Source organism: Choloepus didactylus, chromosome 6, assembly GCF_015220235.1.
Source record: "Choloepus didactylus isolate mChoDid1 chromosome 6, mChoDid1.pri, whole genome shotgun sequence".
Lineage (NCBI taxonomy): Eukaryota > Metazoa > Chordata > Mammalia > Pilosa > Megalonychidae > Choloepus > Choloepus didactylus.
In genome coordinates this window covers 64,809,922-64,830,486 of record NC_051312.1, presented here as the reverse complement: position 1 = coordinate 64,830,486, position 20,565 = coordinate 64,809,922, and the positions used below count along the sequence as shown (strand labels likewise).

Below are 20,565 nucleotides of genomic sequence, written 5' to 3'. Positions count from 1 at the left end.
CATAAAGATGAAGAGAACCCAACTCTAAAGAAACCAAGTTGAAGTGGCTTTCACTTAGAATCGGGGAAAATGACTGCTCTTGTTCTTTTCAGAGATTTAATTTAAAGAAAGAATAGCTTTCAGTTGTCTTTAACATCATCTTTAACTTCCATTTTACTCATTTACTTGGCTCTAATCATACTATGATACCAACTTTTCTGTGAACAGCCAAGCACTTCTCAACTTAAAGTCTTTCTGCATATTGTTCCCTCTGTCTGAAACATTTCCCTCAATTATTTTCATGGCTTGCTTCCCAACTTCATTCAGATCTCTGCTCAAATTTCCCTATCAGAGAAGTCCTATCAGACACCCTATAAAAAATAGCACACTCATCACTCTCAATAAATATTTATTGAAGAAATGAATGAATGAATGCAAAATACTAGAATATAAGATCTCTGCGAACAGTTATTGTTTTTGTTTCACTTATGAATTCCCAGAATCTAGTGTAGTGCCTTACATGTAATGAATACTCAACAAACACTTGAGGAACAAATGAATGACCACTGTAAGAATACATAAAGAAAAATGAGTCAAGCACATATCTAAGGTTTCAAGTCTGAGTGACTACATACTGATACCACTGCCAAAAATAAAAAAATTCTGATGGATCGATTTCAGAGAGGAAGAGAATAAACTTGGTGAGTAAGTGACAATGGGACATCCAGGTAGAGGTAGGGTTAAAAAGACAGAACTCAAGCTCAGGACACAGCTGGAAAAGTAGATAGGAAATCCATCCCAGTATAGCTGGAAGGCAGTAGAACAGACCAGACCCCCAAGAGAAAGTACAGAGTGAGAAAAGCAGAGTTTAGGACTAAACTTGAAGCTGCATATGTTTGGTTTATGTGTGGAAAAAGCAGATTCATCCAAAAAGGCATCAGAGTGTACAATACTCATTCACCAAAAACTTGTTGAACACCTACTATGAGTTAAGCACTCTGCTGAGTCATTTTTGGTCAAAAATATCAACAGCTACAGAAAACAAGAATGAAGGCTGAGAAAAAGGCACTGAATTTGGAATTATGCAATCTCTAGTAATCTTGAAGGCAGTATATTTAATAGGATCAGTGAGAATCAGATAGAAACCATGGATTGAAGAATAAGGAGAGGTAAAGAAAAAAAAAGAATAAAAAAGAAAGAAAAAAGACTTATTCCAAGAATAAGAAAAACCTCTTATTCCAAGAGGTTTGACAGTAAAAGGAAAAAGGAAATAAGGATATTTCAAGGATCACAAGAGTAGGAAAACTATTTTAAGAAGAGATCTGAATTATTTGTGCACAAAGGTTGTCATAATAACATCTTGAATTTGATGGTGTTTTCTAGTTTATAACTGACACATGCATTATCTTAACTGACTCACTACAAACATGCAAGGTTAGTAGGACAAATGGTATTTTAAGATAAGAAATTCAGATTCAAAAAAGTCAAAAATTCACCCAAGGTCCCAAAGCCAGAAAGTGGCAAAACAAAATAGAACCTGAATATCCAACTCCATGAAACATAAGAGATAGGACATGCAAGAGAGATAGGGATAATTAATGGAGCAAAGTTCTGGTAGAGGTGGGAGGGGATAAAGTATGAAAGCACAAGTAGAAACGTCACCTAACAAAAATAGATGGGACATTTGTCCTCTGAGACAAAATAGAAAAGATAAACAGGTAGTTTGAAGTGGTAAAAGAACATGTCTATTGAGACAGCATGAGGTGAAGAAAAAGAAAAAAGAAGGCCTCCATTCCTAGGAGTGAGATACACTGAGTTCCATTTCAAAGAGAAACATGTGTGGACACACAAGTGTAAAGTTACATATCTGAACTACTAACTCAGCACCGAGAAGTTAACAGATATTCAATGTCACTCGGGTCATATTGCACTGGGAACAAATTATCTGAGAGTACTTGATAAGGAAAAGGTTTGGGGGAAGGGGACTGGTGAATGAAGAATTAGAGGGGGCCAGAGAGAGAAATTATATAGGACATAGTTCCTGTGTTCTGTTTCCCATAAAACAGTCTAAGTTAAAGGAATGTGCAGCTTTGGGATAGCAAAACAAGAAAATTTCCAGGCCTAGATTCTAATGAAAGCTATTGTGGAAGTTAGTCATCCAGCTTTAGAATCTGGGCCTTCTTATCCTCCACTCTTCTTACCTAATTCTAGTTTATAACAAATTTATTTCAAACCACTTAGCCCATTCTTTCTGAGCTCTATTTCCCCTTCAGCAATAATTTTCTTTATCCCCTTTAGATGGCACTGGCCTAAAGCTTTGGCCCCTTATCAAAACCTTCTCTAAGAAATGATCTGGTAGTTCTAATTTGCATCTTAGCAGGATGTGGTTAAGAATATGGACTTTGGAGTTAGATATACCTTGATTCTAATTCACTGTCATTTATTCATTCAGCAAATATTTACTGAGCATCTACCATGCCCCGGGCACTGTTCTAATTGCTGAGAATACAGTGTCAAACAAAATAAGGTCTCTGTCTTCACTGATACACTCTGATGAGTGTATGTGGGGGCTTAAAATAAATAAGCTCTGTTATCTCTTCGTAATCTGATGCTGGGCAAGTCACTTCACTTCTCTAAGCTCCAATTCACTCAACTATAAAATGGAGACAATAAGAACTATCTCAGATAATTTTGAGAAATAAGAAATAAAATATGTCAAATGTCTAAAATTTACCTGTTAGCTCTCTGAGCTCGGGCCTCACAAGCAATCTTTCAATTCCTGGAATATGTGCCCTCCCCACCACAGGCCCTTTACATATGCTCTTTCCTCTACCTGAAACCTTTTACCTCTTTCTCACTCCCACTCCAGCTCTGTTATTTTATCACTGCCTATTCTTCCCTCAGATCTCAGCTCAATGATTCCTTCCTCTGGGAGATCTTAGCTAACCAGGTCAGTTTCCATTATGTTTGTTCCCATGTTACCATTTACCTGTTCTTTATAGCACTTATCACAGTTAGAACCAAGGCTGAATATTTGATGTCTGCCTCCCCTATTTGACAATATAATCCCTAAGGGCAGAGACTATTTTTGCTCATCATTGTATCACCACCATCTACAGCCAAGACATAGCAGACACTCAATAAATACATACAAAAGAAATGAAAGTTTTATATATATTTTTTTTCTTGTTTTGCATTCTCTAATATAATTCATTAATAGAGCTGTGTGTGTGTAGGAGAGTGTTTTAAGAAGATATTATAATGTCCTATAGGAATGTATTTATAATTAAGAACTTTCTTTGAAGTATGGAAGTGGGATTTAATGGTACCTGAAGCTCTTCTAGTTTTTAAATCTATACCTTTCTTTAATTAGATGTTTAACTCCATGAAAGTAGAAACTAGTTCTTTTAAAATCTGTTAAACTTGATCCAAAGTGGTTATTTAAGGCACGTAACTCACAAAGTAGCACTACATATATAAATAAGTGTTTGCAGGATATACTTCTAAGGTATGACACTGGTACAAAGAATTAACAACAGAGAGATATATGGAAAAACTACTCATTGCATATTATAGACTATTTTTAATAGGAATACATTACCAGCACTACACTAATACTAGGGATGAATAATTAGCAGCTGATAAGAGCTCTGGGATGTTTTGTGTTATGATAATTGTTTAAAATTGAGAGTGATGATGATTGTACAACCAAGTGAAGATAATGTGAAACACTGTTTATCCTTGGACAGAATACATGCTATGTGAAATTAGAACCCCCTACTTAATAAATCAAGCCCTTGATCTTGAGGCTTGCTCTTATAAAAAACAGAGCTGTAAATGGGAGGCTAAGCCTTCCTATAATTATGCCTAAGGCACCTCAAAAGAACCTCTTTTGTTGCCCAGATGTGGCCTTTCTCTCTAAGCCCAACTCGGCAAATAAATTCATTAACCTCCCCACTACGTGGAACATGACTCCCAGGGGAGTGAATCTCCTTGGTGACATGGGACACGACTCCTAGGAATGAGCCTGGCCCTGGCATCAAGGGATTGAAAATGCCTTCTTGACCAAAAGGGAGAAAAGAAAGGTAACAGAATAAGGTTATAGTGGCTAAGGGATTTCAAAGAGTTGAGCAGCTATCCTGGAGGTTACTCTTATGCAAGCTCCAACTAAATATTCCAAATGGCCACAGTATTCCAAGCCCTAGTCAGCAATACTCCCAAAATACCTAGATCCCTATCTGAGATTCTATAAAAGTTTCACTCCCTAAGTTTATCTCTCAGAAATTAAATCCACCAGACTGTTCCTATGGTAGACAAGTCCTAAAACAGAGGCAACAGCCTCTTTTAAGAAAAACAACCAAGGCAGTTCCCTTCTCCATAATGTTGATACCCCTTTTCAATATGAACAAGTTAGAGTAGTCACTGCCTAGACACCCCTGAAGATCAAGAAAGTTATTAAATGAGAGGAAGGGGTAGCAATAGAGAAGATAGGCTTTAACAAAGGATTATAATATTGAATCTTTATGTAAATATATTTTTAGATGCTAGGATATTAGAATAGCTAGAAGAAAATAATTGAAACTGTGGAATTGTAAACCATAACATTCTTTGAAATTACCTATATAACTTGTTAAATTGCACTTTGATAGTTATCACATTTTTATATATATGTTATATTTCACAATAAGGAAATAACTATCATTGTGAAGCTACAGCCCATAACATTCTTTGAAATTTGTGCTCTATTTGTTAAACCATACTTTGAAAGTTATCAGTTATGGATATATGTTACATTTAACAATAAAAATGTATTTTAAAAAACAAAACAAAGAAAAAAAATCTGTTAAAGCTTCTCTAGGACCTATCATAAAGTATGTATGTAATAAAAGTTAATCCTTGATTATTATGTTTGATTATCTTATGCAAAAAGCAGTATGCTCCTTTACAGCTTTTCAAAATCTATACAATGGGTTAAAACAACATCCAGTTTCAAAAGGACCAAATATAACCACAAACCCCAATATCAACAGGTAAAGTAGAATCTAAACAAGAAACAAACACTAGAGAGCACTTCTGAGTCCAGAAACCATTTAATTTTCTTTCATGAGGTCCTCCAATGAACCTGTTTTACTTAAGCATTCATTGCTTTATAACTGAAAAGATATTTACATTAATGAAGACAAAACTTATTGCAGATGTGATTTTTTTTCAGCTAATGCAGAACACCATGCATAAAAAAGCAAGAAAATATTTTACTCAATGACTTGTTTTTATTTATTTATTTTCAGTTTTTCAAATAAAGCCAATTCCAAACATCTCAAAGGGGATAGGATGTGTAACAGGCAGAGGCAAGTATTGAAATCAAGGTTTCTGACTACATTCCCAGTCTAAACACTATTTTGCTGCTCTTCAAAAAGTTATTAGACATCTCCAGAATTTCATTCTTCCATCAAGAAAGAAGAAAATTATATTTCTGATAAAATAATTTAATCTCACAAGTGTAATATGAGTTATACAGCCAGGTATGTTTTAAAGCAGGACAATGATTAGACATATCTTTACACCAACAAATACACAACCTTTATCTAAGCTTTTATTCAATTTGGACACATCAAAAAATACAAGAAAATGTTTACAGAGCAGACTGACAACTTGCTGTAGTGTTTCCAAAATGGTTAGTTATTAGAATCACTTAGGGAGTTTATTAAAAATATAAATATACCCTAGAGCTATACTGTCCAATATGTAATCATGAGCCACACGTGGCTACTGAGAACTTAAAATGTGGCTAGTCTGAACTGGGATGTGCCATATGCACAAAATGCATACTAGATTTCAAAGACTTAGTATGAAAAATAAATGTAAAATATTTTGTTAATATTGTTTTTTATGATTATGTGTTGAAATTATATTTTTGGATATGTTGGTTTAAATGAAATAGAACTAACTGCACCTTTTTCTTTTAATATTTTTAACACAGCTATCAGAAAATTTTAAATTACATATATTGCTCACTCACATTTGTGTTTCACACTTTATTTCTATTAGACAGTGAGGGCCTAGAGATTCTGAATCAATAGGTCTGGGTTAGAGTCTAGAAATTACATTTAAACAAGGTGCTAAGTGCTGACAATGGACTAAATTTAGAAAACATTGTTCTAGAAGAATTTAATTTCTCAAAATATCAAGTGTTCATTGATACCTTAGTCTTTGTCCCAAGATGCAATGATAAACAAAATCCTAATATTTGTAGAGCATTTTTCAATTAAAAATATTTTCACTTGCATTTTCTCTTTTAATTATCCCAACAAATTTGTGAAGTTGAGTGATTTGCATCCCCACACCCCTACAATCTAGGAAACTAAATTTCAAAGAGATAAAGTAAGCTGTACTAAACTGAAAAATTGATCTTGTGAATCCAAATCTGATGTTTCCATTTCCTCATTTTTAGAAAAATAAAAGCATAATTAATTCTGATATTGTCATTAGCATGGAGCAAGAACACTAAGCTAACACCTATGAATTAGGCATGTTTTATTAGAATGAAAGAATTGTCCTTATGAATTCAGAAAGCATAAAGCAAAGAAATAGTATTACTAGAAACGGCTGACAAATCATCTGATAGACTATCTCCCTTATTTCATCAATGAGGAAAGTGAAGCCCAAAGAGGTAAACTGAATTTACCAAGACATCACCCACTAAATAATAGTAGGAAATAGAATAAAAATAGTCCATGTGTTCAGGCCTGTGCTGTTTTTCTTAAATACATCTCAGCGTAACAGATACAGCCAGATTTATTTTGCTACTCATTCATTCATTCGTTCATTCATCCAAGATGCATTTGAATTGGGATGTTCTGTGATTCCTAACTAGTCTCTGTTTACAGTCTATAATCACATAGGAGTCACAGCAAACCTTTTTAAATGGAAGTCAGATCATGTGACTATTCTGTTAAGAACCCTCCAATGGCTTTCCATTTCACTCAGAGTAAAGAAAAAGAAAAAGAAACACCAAAATCAGGTAAGAGATTTATGTTCTGGATCCACCAGTTCAGACCCCTTTCCCTCACTCAGTCCCACAAAGTTTAAGAGTCACACAAAGGCAGCTCTGCCCAGGTCCCTCCTGCTGCAGACACAGACTATAGATTCACTCACAGCAGTGAATTAGAACCCTATGCATATGCAGGCACGGGACCCAAGTCCACAGAGAATCAGAGCAGAACACAAGTGGCTGAGGAGTGCCACATACAGAAGTGCCCTCAGGAAAAAACAAAACTGTGGCAGAACTCTCGGCAAGAGATGCACACACTCAATCCATTCCCTGTTTGCTGGACCACCTAAATGCAAAGTGGATCTTTGGGATTTACCCCATCCAGTTCCCAAGGGTGGAATACCCTAATGGAGAAGAAACTAGAGGCAGAAAAGCCTCACAGGAGCAAAAAGGGGGGGTGGGGATTGAATTGCTTTAAGATAAGACATATCCCAGAACTGAAAAGTATAATGAAGAGGGGGCACTGAGTGAGAGAGAGAATTTAAACAAATTATAGGAGCTAGGGAGAAAATTCTGCACAGAAACAAACAGATCAAGATTCAAGGAGAAGAAACAGAGGAAAGGAAGTTTTCTCCTGGAGGTAACACAATTGAACACAAAAGGGCAATCTTAAAATTGTACTGCATATCCATGGAAGAATCGGGTGCAGAATTGCTGAGTTGACCTGAACAGTCAAACATGAGCTGCTCTAAAGGTCAAGAATAAGTTGGACCAAGCATCAAAGAAGAGCATTAACACAAACTCATCAACAGTGAAACCCTAGGAAAGAGAGAGGAACCAATCTTCAGAGTTAAAACATTAAAATAATCAGATGCCCAGACATCAGCAAAAAACTACAAGCAATACTAAGAAACAGGAATATTGGGTCAGTCAAGGGAACAAACTATAACTTCAGAGGAGACACAGAATTTGGAACAACTAATCAAAGAAGTCAAACAAATCTCTGAAATCAATACAAGGAGATGAAGGAAAATAAGGATGAAAATAAAACTAATGGTGGATATAGAGTCAAAAGATATTCAGAAGACAACATGTTAGCATAAAGAATAATTTAAAAGTTTAAAAAGAAACATAACAGAAATTATGGGAATGGAAGGCACAGTAATGGAGATTAAAAATACCCAACAGGCACACAACAGCAGATTTGAACAGGCAGAAGAAAGAACTAGTGAGCCAGAAAACAGGACAATCAAAATCATACAGTCAGAAGAACAGATAGAAAAAAGAATAGAAAAAATCGAACAGTGTCTCAGGGACTTGAGTGAAAGAATGAAGCATACAAACATACACATCATAGGTATCCAAGAAGAAAAGAAGGGAAAGGGGCAGAAATAATATTTGAGGAAATAATGGTCAAAAATTTCCCAATTCTTATGAAAGACATAAATGCACATATCCAAGAAGAGAAATGTACTCCAAATAGAATAAACTCTAATAAATCTACTCCAAGACACATAATCAGAATGTCAAATGTCAAAGATAAAGAGAGAATTCTAAAAGCAGCGAGAAAAGCGATTCATCACATACAAAGGATCCTCAAAAAGACTAAGTGCCAATTTCTCATCAGAAACCATGAAAGTGAGAAGGCAGTGGTATGATATATTTAAGGTACTGAAGAGAAAAACCGCCAGCCCAAAATTCTTTACCTGGCCAAACTATCCTTCAAAAATGAGGGAGAATTTTAAATATTCACGAAAAACAGAAACTAAGAGAGTTCATCAACAAAAGACCTACCCTACAAGAATTGCTAAAGGAAGTTCTTCAGGTTGAAAGGAAAATACAGGAAAGAGTGGCTTGGGAACAGTGTGAGGAAGTAAAGATCTTCAGTAAAGATAACTAAAAGGGTAAATAAAAAACCCAACAGTATTATATCTTCAATATATAACTCTACTCTTTAATTCTTATAAGAGTCAGAATACAATTGAACAAGAAAAAGTTATATTTCCTGATTATGGACACACAAAATATAAAGAAATAACATAAAACAAAAACAAAATATAGAGGGGAAATGGAGGGATATGGGAGCAGAAAAGGTGTGTGTTACTGGAGCTAAGTTGGTATCTTTTCAAAAGAGTAGATAAGAGGTAGGTTGTACAATACAAACCCCAGAATAACCACAAAGAAAGTATCTAAAAAGATATACATAAACCGAAATGAGAAAGGGATCAGTCAGATACATCACAAAAGATCAACTATACAGAAAAGGAGGCTGCAATAAAGGAAAAGAGAAACAAAAAAGATAGGACATATAAAAACCTAAGGACAAAATGGCTGAAGTAAGTACTGCCTTTACAGTAATACACTGAACATTAATGGATTAAACTCTCTAATCAAAAGATACAGATTAGCAGAATGGATTAAAAAGCACAGTCCAACTATATGTTGTCGGCAAGAAACTCACCTTAGACCCAAAGACACAAGTAGATTGAAAGTGAAAGGATGGAAAAAGATAATCCATGCAAATAGTAGCCAAAAAAAGAGCTGGGATGGCTATACTAGTATCAGACAAAATAGACTTTAACTCAAAAGCTGTTACAAGAGACAAAGAAGGACACTATATATTAGTAAAAGGGGCAATCCACCAAGAAGAAATAATAATCATAAATATTTATGTGCCTAACCATAGTTTCCCAAAATACAAGAGGCAAACACTGGCAAAACTGAAGGGTGAAAGAGACACCTCTACAATAATAGTTGCAGACTTCAATACACCTCTCTTATCAATAGATAGACTAGACATAAGATAAATAAGGAAACAGAGAACATGAATGATATGATAAATGAACTGCTGGCAGAGAAATTTATAGCCCCAAATGTATACACTGAAAAAGAAGAGTTAAAATCAAAGACCTTGCTGCACATCTGGAGGAACTAGAAAAAGAACAGTGAACTAAACCCAAAGCAAGTAGAAAGAAAGATATAAAAATATTGGAGCATAAATAAATGAAATAGAGAATAAAAAAACAATAGAGAGCATTAACTAAACCAAAAGTTGGTTCTTTGAAAAGATCAATAAAATTGACAAACTTTTAGTTAAACTGACAGAGAAAAAAAAGCAAGAAGATGCAAATAAATAAAATCAGAGATGAGAGGGAAGACATTACTACTGACTCCAGAGAAATAAAAAGGATCATAAGAGGATACTATGAACAACTGCATGCCAACAAATTAGAAAACCTAGATGAAATGGACAAATCACCAGAAATACATGAACAACCTACACTGACTCTAGAAGAAATAGAAGATCTCAATAGACCAATTACAAGTAAAGAGATTGGATCAGTCATTTAAAACTGCCCAGGACCAAATGATTTCTCAGGTGAATTCTACCCAACATCCCAAGAGGAGTTAACACCAATCCTGCACAAACAAAAAAAGGAAAAAATAGATAAATGGGACCTCATCAAAATTAAAACTTTTGTGCATCAAAGGACTTTGTCATGAAAGTGAAAAGAAAACACAATCAACGGGAGAAAATATTTGGAAATCACGTATCTGATAAGGGTTTAATATCCAGAATATATAAAGAAATGCTACAACTAAATACATAAAGACAAACATCACAATTAAAAACTGGGCAAACTACTTAAATAGACATTTCTCCAAAGAGGGTATAAAAATGGTTAAAAGCACATGAAAGGTGCTCAATATCATTAGCTATTAGGGAAATGCAAATCAAAACCACAAGATACACCATTTCACACCCACTATAATGGCTACTTTTTAAAAAAAAAACAGAAAATTACAAGTGTTGGAAAGGATGTGGAAAAATAGGAAGACTCATTCTTTGCTGGTGGGAATGTCAAATGGTGTAGACACTGTGGAAAACAGTTTGGCAGTTCTTCAGAAAGGTAAGTATAGAACTACCATGTGATCCAGCAATCCCACTAATAGGTATATACTCAAAAGAATTAAAAGCATGGACTCATACAGATATTTGCACACTGATAATCATAGAGGCATTATTAACAATCACCAAAAGATATAAGCAACCCAAGTGTCCATTAATCAATGAATGAATCAAATGCAGCGTATACATATAATAGAAAATCATTCAGCTGTAAAAAGGAATGAAGTCCTGATACATGCAACAACATGGATGAACCTTGATGACATCATGTTGAGTGAAATAAGCCAGACACAAAAGGACAAATATTCTATGATTTCGCTAATATGAAATAATTTGAATAAGCAAACTCATATGGTCAAAATCTAGAATATAGTTTACCAGAGGCTGAGTTGGAGGGAGGGAATGCAGAGTTGATGCTTAAATTGTACAGAACTTCTATGTGGGTTGATTGTAAAGTTTTGGAAATGGATGGTGGTGATGGCAGCACAATGTTATGAGTATAATTAACAGCGCTGAATTATATATATGACATTAAATTTCTTGGACTTTATAACTTCACTTAAAGTGGTTACGTAGGTGAACATCATTTGTAGGAAATGTCCATGGCAGTATTAAGTGTCCAAGAAGCATGATGTATACAACCTACAATAGAGTGTCAAGAAAATGGATAGACAGATAGATAAATAGATAGACAGACAGAGATAAATAGAATGATAGAATGATATAGAACGATACGACAAATGCAGCAAAATGTCAAAACTGATGGATCTGGGTATTGGGATAAGGGGGTAGAGGTATGTTAGAATTCTCTGTATGGGGTTTGTATAATTTTTGTAACTGGCTGACAAGTTTGAAAGTAGTTCAAGATAAAAAGATTTTTAAAAAGAGCATGAGGGCCTTATAAATTCTCCCCTGAACTATTTTTTAAATATAAAATAAAATTAATCTTACTTTACCCAGCATTATAGTCATTATATATTTCCCTATATCCCCACACCCACTCACACTAGATACTAAGAACCATGAGAGTAGGGGCATTTTATATATCTTAGAGTACCTAAAAGAGAAAACCTATACAAACTCTCAAAATAATGTTTAAGTGGATTAATATTCAAGCTCTTATAAGTACCTAGGCTCACAAGCTAAGTTTAGAAACCAACTAGTTTAGTTTTTCCATCACCTTTGCTTGAAGAAGACTTCTAATTGCATTAATTAATAATAGAGTCAAAAACATTGGTTGAAATTCAGTGTCCACAGCACTCTACCTCAAAAACAACAGCAGCACCTAACATTCATTGAAGGCCTATTCTGTGCCAGACACTGTTCTAAGCATTTGATATGTTAAAATAGTTATTTCCCCATGCATAAGCTATGCAATTTGGGACAAATCACTTAACATTTCCCTGTGTAAAACTGTGTTTTACCTCTAAGTGTTGTTTTTAGTTTCACATGAGATCATGCCTGTAAAATGATTAGTACAGTGCCTAGCACACAGTATATGCTCAATAAATGTTAATTGTTATTATTGTAAAAATATAAGCATTTGTGAATGTGGGGAAAATCTGGTTATTAGTTGCAGTTATCAAACAACATTGGCTGGGCCTGAAAAATCTGTGGAATTGACTTAAGAAACAAACATACTGCTATAAAGGGAAGGTATAATGAGTTTAATGGGGGGAGATAATTCAAATATAGGCCTTCTAGAAGTATGTATCTGTTTGTGTGTCTATAGTACATATTCATATATACACATATTTAAAATAAATAATTAACTTCATTTTAAAATAAAATTTAAAATATTTTTCAAGAAGAGTTTATATAAAAAGGCTTAATATACCTTTCCAGACGTCAACTTGCAATTATAATGAGATTTTTAAAAAATTAACATGACAAAAACTGAATCAAAGTAACATTTTTTAAAAAAGATATCAAAATTGGGATAGTTACCTCTTTTCATTTATTTTGCTGGACACACCGATTGCAGCATCCTGAGATGGAAGCATATAAAGCAGTTTCTTTCCTAGAAAGAGAATGGAACTAGGTACATGCAGAATCACACATATAACTCAAATGAGAAGCCTAATTTAACCTGGTGAATGGCATTTTATGAATCCTTTATTTTGAAGAATATTAAGAATAGAGTTGATTTATGCTTGATTCTTTCTTAGGACCCACATAAACGATGCGTCATTCTCTGAAGAGGATCTGGCCTGGTAGGGAGTCTAGCCTCTGTCTATGCTTTTCAGTGCTTTTACAATTTCAGCAAAAAGAGGTGAAAAAATAAATAAATAAAAGGGTCAGAAGGGCAGTAGTTTTCCCTTTCTTTCCCTCCAGCACAAAGCACTATAGGAGAAGTCCAAGGTCAGGAAATCTTCAGCAACTCCTATAGTCAGTGGTGTAAGACAGGAAACCCTGGCTCCCTCTTTACCTTCCAATGCCTCTTCCCTCTACTATCCTTACAAAGCCACAGAAATAACTCTGGAATAACCTTCCCCTGACAATAACAGTACAGAGGAACATGTACTTGAATAGTAAGAGGCACGTTATGTTCTCCTGCCCACCCTCAGAAGTTCAAGAGTGCCAAGAGCCACCAATGAAGAAATCTTGTCTCCTCCGTCTCCAGCCAGAAGAAGCCTATTTTCCTTCAATATAAGTTATAAGGGAACTAAGACAGAGAAGTCTTAATTATATTCTCTCCTCTCCATAATCAAAATCTGCCAGTAGTCCTAATTAAAATGATGGAGAGTACAATGAAATACTTAGCAGTGAATGGACAGCAGAAAAAATAATGTTAATGCTACTTATCAGAATAATTATTTGTTCCACTCCCATTTCTCCTATCCCATCTCTGTTTAAGTTGATATCTAAATTGAATATAATACAGATATAAAAACAGATAAACAGAGAGCCTTGATTACTAGCCACTCCAAACAAAATTCTACTTATTTTATTTAAGTTTAATTCTATTTCTATCTTCTGTTTAAAGTAGGATCTCATGTGTTTATTTTTTCTTGTTAATTATAACAATAAATGGCCAATATGTAATCCTCTCTGAAACAAAGGAACCATATCAGGGCTGACACTAATTATTGATCTGATTAGAGAAATGTATATAATTTCTAGTTTTAAAATAAATATGACAAATAAAGGACAAGTATCAGAAAGTTTTTTTTGTTATTCTTCTAAGGCGTACTGCCTAGACTTTCTAATTGATCCAAATGACTTTCTAATTGATCCAAGTCACGAAGTTTACATGGCCAACAGCACCAAAAATGGCTTTAATACTTTATTTCTCAAGGTATAGCTACTTCTTTTCTGGCAGAGTTTAGAACTTGAGACTCCAGTTCCACAAATTGTATTCACAAACAGGTTTTTCATGGTATCATTCCTCATGTAAGAAACTGAATTTTCATAACTGACATTTACAGCAGGGCAGCAGAGGGTTTAGAAGTCTTTCCACAGGAAAATTGTTCCAATAATTCCTACCCCATGCAATTTCAGTTAAAGCTGATAATGGTAGACTATAATTGGATTAAAATACATGACCTTGCTACACCCCTCTACAAAGTGTAAACACGATTTGGCACATACCTAGTATTTCTGAAGTGCCTGGATTCTCTTCTATTCATACAACTGAACTATCTATTGCACACTTTAGGGCCCATACATAGACACCAAGTACTGAAGGAAACAGGAAACATTATGCTAGCATGACTATAGTATTGATGAATTAAAAAACATAACCCCAAGGCTAAGCTGCCAAATAAGTAGTGAATTAATTTCTGTAAAGTACTCCAATATTACAAAGGTGTGTTGAAAGGTGTCAGCTCATGTTTCAAATTAAACGCACTGCTGGTCAGCATTAGCACCTCAGCTTTGAACACCAGCTATTTGCCTATAACACTTCAGGGGCTAGGAAAAACGGATTTGCCGTTCACACTGGAATAATTAGAACATGTCAGGAAGAATTAATTTCCTCATTTTTCAAAAGGATACACAGAAATTACCATGTTATTATATGACAGGGTCCCCTGGAGAATTATATTAAATTTAATTTCTAGCACAGCCCACACAACAAATTAAAGTCATAAATAAGATGGAAAGAAGCGGGACGCAGAGCATATGTTTATGGCAATGAGTGAAGCCAAGGGACCAGAAACAACTATCTTCATTTCATTTTATTTAAATCAGCCAGACACTGTGTATCTGAATGACAGCACTTGTTAATGGTGCTGAGATTATAGGTTCCTTAATTTTAGAAAACAGAAGCAGTCAGGGTCTGAAATAGTACATTTCCTACAATTCAAAAATTAGTATAAATTTACTTCCCTTTCAAGTCCATTTCTTTTTGTCCTGCAGCAAGTTTAACAAAGATAAACTTATTTTTAATAATACTGCTTCTCTATTTTTCCTCTTTGGGTAGTTTTCTCCGGTCAAAAAAAAAAAAAAAAAAAATGAGAAAAGTAAAACAGAACAGCCACCAGGATAAGTGCTACTTGCAAACATGGTGTCTGCTCTGAATGCAAGCTTCCTGCTCCAGCCTCTAAATGTATCTAGCCATTCAGAGCTGAGACAAACTTCTCCAAACGAAAATTTGCTTTTCATATTAAATTTAAAATGTCTTTCTTAAACTGCCTATCAAATTGCAGTGAATCTGCTGAGGATGTTGTTTGACCACCTTCAAGCACTAGGCTTTGAAACTATCCATTAGTTTCTGTGTGGAAGAGAAGAGATTATAGAGCCCACTAATAATGCAGCCACCACTCATGTCTCTACACCACCCTCCTTCCCACGCCTCTTGTTTAAAGTCTCTTCTCAGGTATCACCTCTTTCCTTTCCACCTCAGCTAGGAATTGATTCTCAAAAAGGTATTCTCACTTCCAGCCATATCATCCATTCTGAAATCAGCCCAACTAAAGCATAAAACATTAATAAAACTTTAATAAATATATTATAAAATATTAATGACATTCTCGATTCCCTCCCTTTGCTTTATGTGAATATACACTTTTATTTGTTATTTAAGTTATGGGTAAAATAACCAGGCTAGAAGCTAGTATATATATATTATGACTCTCTTCATTTTTTCTTATATACTATAAAAAAGACTCAAAGGTATCCTATGGAAATTGATGCTTTTGCATTGGGAAGTAAGCAACTTCTCCAACATTTAAAGCTGTCAGTTTAGACCTACTAGCAATCCAAACTTCTCATACATCGATTATCAAAACAGTTTATAATATTGTGTTATTTACCCATTCAAAATTTCTGAAGAATGCATAATTATATTGTCTTTCAACATAAAAAATTATCAATGTATAACATGCAAAAAGTTAAAAAAGTATTGATGTTTAGAAAACTACTTAAAATTATTAAAGTATAAAAATGAAAAACCGCCAGAAAAGAAAAACATTGATAAGTTTAGCTCTTTCCTCCTTCCAAAATACATTTAATCTCTGTATATCCACCTACATAAATCATAAATGTTAAGATTACTCATAGTCCCAAAAACATACTGGTATTTTATCGTGCTTAATAACTGAAGACATTCTTAAGGTGAAAAAGGAGTTTGTACACTTTAAGAAATGACTGTCGTGAAACTGAGCACTCCCTTGGGTACAACAAACTTTAAATAATTTGTGAATCAATTAACTGGTGACTCTCTTCATAACACAGATTTCACACTCCCAGGTCACTGCATTATCAGCCTGATACGAATCATAACATTTTGGAGAAAAGTTCATAATTGAAATCACTAATTAATTTAACAGGACTTTTAGTTATGCATTGCATTAAACATCTGTAAAGGAGCAGAGATTAATTTGTCGTTTCTCTGACAATTTTCACTGCTGCTATTACTTGGTGGAAAACTTTCCAACTTGTAAAGCATAGCATGCTCTGTATAATCTGGTAATAACCTATTCAAGCAATTTAAAGTGGAAGGAACTATAATTTCTCTAAAATGGAGTCTGGAGTCTCGGGGGTGTTTCTCTAGAAGAAAAACATGAAAAATAATAAACATTGCAAAGCCTGACCTTCTCCTTATGTGAAAATGAAACCTGCATCTAGAATAAAGCCTTAAAAGTACATATCATAAATAGCTCACAGAATGGAAGAAACCAAAGACACTCCAAGTTAACATTTTCCTGAAGCTAGCAAAATAGCAAATATTTTGAATATTCCTCTTTTTCTCTTAATAGAAATTAAAGCTATTAACACAAATAAACTATTTATGTTAGCAGCCAGTGCCTTGACTTCTTAAAGTTTAGAACATTTTACTGACCTAATTTTTAGAACATTTTACGTTGTTAATTGGCTAACAAAGTACGGGCAAGTTCAAAAAGCAACTTTAAAAAAAGGACCATTTTAAAGAAAAGTAACTAGCAATTTTATCAACACATTATCCCAAAGGCCTTTCATATCATGTCACACTCTGCACAACTTCATCATTTTAATGTCTTAACTTCTCATTTGCTATAATAAAGGAACTAGAAGGTATATATCATGGAGATTATAATAAAATGGGTAATTCCCTAGAAAATCCACATCTTACTGAAATTAATTAGTCGAAATGAAACATTTTCCAGGTTCATATCAGGAAATAATTCTACCACCAAAATCTCCCAAGTGTACTTCTTCAGCCTATTCCCATCCCCCTCCTCTCCACCCCACGTTGCAATCATATTGAACTTCTGACAATTCCCAAAACACACCAGGCCATTTTAATGCCTAGATGCTTTTGCAAATGCTAGACTCTCCACATAAAATCTCCTCTCTACCTCCAACACCCCTCTAGGTAACTCTCTATTACTCCTTTAAAAAGCTGTCAAGTGTTGACCTACTCAATGAAGCCTTCCCCTAATTCTCTCTGATAAATGTGTTTTCATCTCTATATTTCTTATATCATCCCTATCTCAATTCTAGAACTTATGTATGTTGTTATAATTTCTCTTTTCACCTGTTTCCCCACCAGGTTCTAAGCTGCTATTCACACTCAAATCTCAGACATGTATACCTGGAACATATTAAGTCCTCAGTAAATGTCTGTTGGTTGAAAAAGAATGAACGCATGAACATGCACATATTTATTCCTACACTTCATTCCATTAATATTTAGTGAGCACCTGTTATAAATCAACCACAGTGCTAGGTGCATGAAAAAATCTCTGCAATCTTTTAAGAAAAAAAAGAATTAGATATTTCCTCTATATTTCTGAAAACATTTGGCCTCTTCTATTTTTTTTAATATTTTGCTTAAAAGTTGGTAATTATTACCTAATAAAATTTGGAGTAAGACAGCAAGAAGTAGAAATTGAAAACTATAGATCATTTTAGGATATCATTTGTTATCAAAGTCCCTTTTCCATCAAAACACCCCTTCCCGAAGGACAGGTTAAATGGACATGTTAGAAAGAGTGTAAGTCTGTGGTTCTACCAAGGCTCCACACCTAGTCAACACACATGAAAGCAAATTAGAACAAGTGTTTGCTCACTTGAGGAGAAAAGTGCATCTTCGTCTTTTCTGGGAAAAATGTTATTAAGTCACACTAATTATAGTGCTATTTCTACTACTAGATGCATTATTTCCAATAACTCACTGTGGAGGTGAGGCAAATGGTAATGGTTCATACCTTATCTTTTACATTTTGTCACTAATATCCTCACATCTCGCTATTTACTCATTTCAGCCCAAGGATAATTTGGCATCTACTTAACATGTTGTCCTTTACATAAGAGTCCGTGGCAAATTTTCTGTTTTAATAGAGTTGTCTCCTGATTCCAAATAGTTTCTTTATCTAAACGTAATTCTCACTTCACAGAGTTACTATAAGAATTAAGTGTGATAACATATGTAGGTACTTAATAAATGCTAGTTCCTTTCCCTCCCTCTTATCCCAATACATATACAATCCAGAGAACATGTTCTAAAGTAGGTTGTTATTATGGAATCATTTTGACATTGTGTGCACACTTGGCTTCCACTCTGCAAACACTTGAGGAAACAATTTAATAAGAGGTTAAAAATAGAATGACAGTGAGAAATGAAGCATAGAACTTTGTTAGTTGAATGAATAAACAGTGAAGTTAACAGTGATAAAGAGTGGGGAGAAAGTCTGCCTTAATGGATTATAGTTTGCTGATAATCTGTAATTTTCTCTCAGCTAATTCCTCCTATGGACCAACAACACTAATTTTCAATACAGCTGACCCTGGTTAAATTTGAGGCACAAAGTTACGTAACAAAACAAAGTTAACTTCCACATAGGAATCATACTCCTAATTTTTCCTGCCATTTTTTCCCATCATAAAAATTAATTTATTGTAGTCACCTTAAAATCTACCAGAACATATGATGCTTTAGGAAGGTACTATCTTGGTAGTATTATATGATCCTAAGACCCAGAAGAATCCCGAATCAAGAACATATTCCATATCTAAAAATGTTTAAGTTTAATGTGAACGTAAAAGTTCACATTAAAATATATAAACAAGGAAACACCCGAGAAACATTAGATCTACCACTTTACACTCAATAAATCATGGAGTCTGTAACTATATAACCTGCCCACTCTAAAAATTCTTTCCCAACTAATAATAAATTGCTGCTTTCATTATCTCCCAACTGATCTAAGTATGCAAATATGCTTTTATTCCTTGTTCTGCACGTTATTCTGCCAACACACTCTATATTGCCCCATGATTTGTATGTTAGTGTATTTGTCCAATATAGTTGCAGCCATGGGTCTATGGGTCTTTTTACTCCTTATTCATAAGCCAAATCCATGCTCACCCACAGCACTGTTTGAGAGGTTTATCAACATTATCTTAAACATGTACCTTATTACTAATCACGTTCTTACTGCATTCCAACATCACTGAAAGTACTCCATTACCATCCTCTGGCCTCCAAAATATATTTTTGTAAAAGTACCTTTGAATCCAAGTTCATCTTATTCTACCTTATCTGTGTACCCTGGAGGAGGCTGGTTTTGGAATCCTGACCTTGAGTTCAATGAGGCTTATATCTAGCACATCTGCCTGCTTTCAAATTCTCCTCTGGGGTGGCATCACATATAAATTACAAACATATTGAACAAGTCCATCTCCTTGTATAAAAGTGTGCATACAAAGGCTTATTTATAGTTAGTATGGCAGAAGTATCTAGGTCAATGTCAATTTTTAGTATAGAATCTTTGATTTTCTCCTTAATGGTCATAAAATGACCATAGAGTCATCTTACTTCCAGGAAGATATGAAGTAGAAGGTAACATTTCAACATTTTCCAGAAATAGCACAATAGATTTTTTTTTTTACTGAAAGTATGCGTTTGGGACATGGGAGAAAGAAAGATATGCCGAAGGCAGAAAGGATGCTATTTTTCTAGATCATCATTTTGAAGAGAGGCAACAAGGTGCATTTGCACCTTACTTAGAAGGTCTAAGAATCATCCTCCTAATAGGATAATGAAGATTATAACTGATAAGATTATAACTGATAATATTATAACTGATATCATAACTGACACGAAGAGAATGAAGATTATAACTGATATTATAGGGGTTGCATGTGTAAGAAGCAGAGGAGATAGAGGTGGGGAAGGTGGGTAGTGAAGGAAAGGAGAGAAAAGACAGAGGAGAGACTGACAGAGAAGAGAAGGAGATAGAGAAGGGAAGAGGCTCAGAGA

General features: G+C 34.5%; 1 protein-coding gene across 13 annotated transcripts in view; it reads right to left on the bottom strand.

The window, feature by feature from the left end:
- The window catches only part of SOX6 (SRY-box transcription factor 6), a 652,380-nt gene that overhangs the window by 459,730 nt on the left and 172,085 nt on the right, over positions 1-20,565 (bottom strand). For 3 of the 13 annotated variants that reach the window (XM_037839344.1, XM_037839346.1, XM_037839338.1), the window contains exon 1: positions 12,828-12,887. The exons of 2 other annotated variants lie outside the window; for them this stretch is intronic. In XM_037839344.1, coding sequence (XP_037695272.1) covers positions 12,828-12,883 — 56 coding nt within the window. In that variant the 5' untranslated portion in view covers positions 12,884-12,887. Of the gene's footprint in view, positions 1-12,827; positions 12,889-20,565 lie in introns of those variants that run through there. 8 more of the 13 variants (XM_037839337.1, XM_037839339.1, XM_037839340.1 and 5 more) reach the window with 4 other exon arrangements.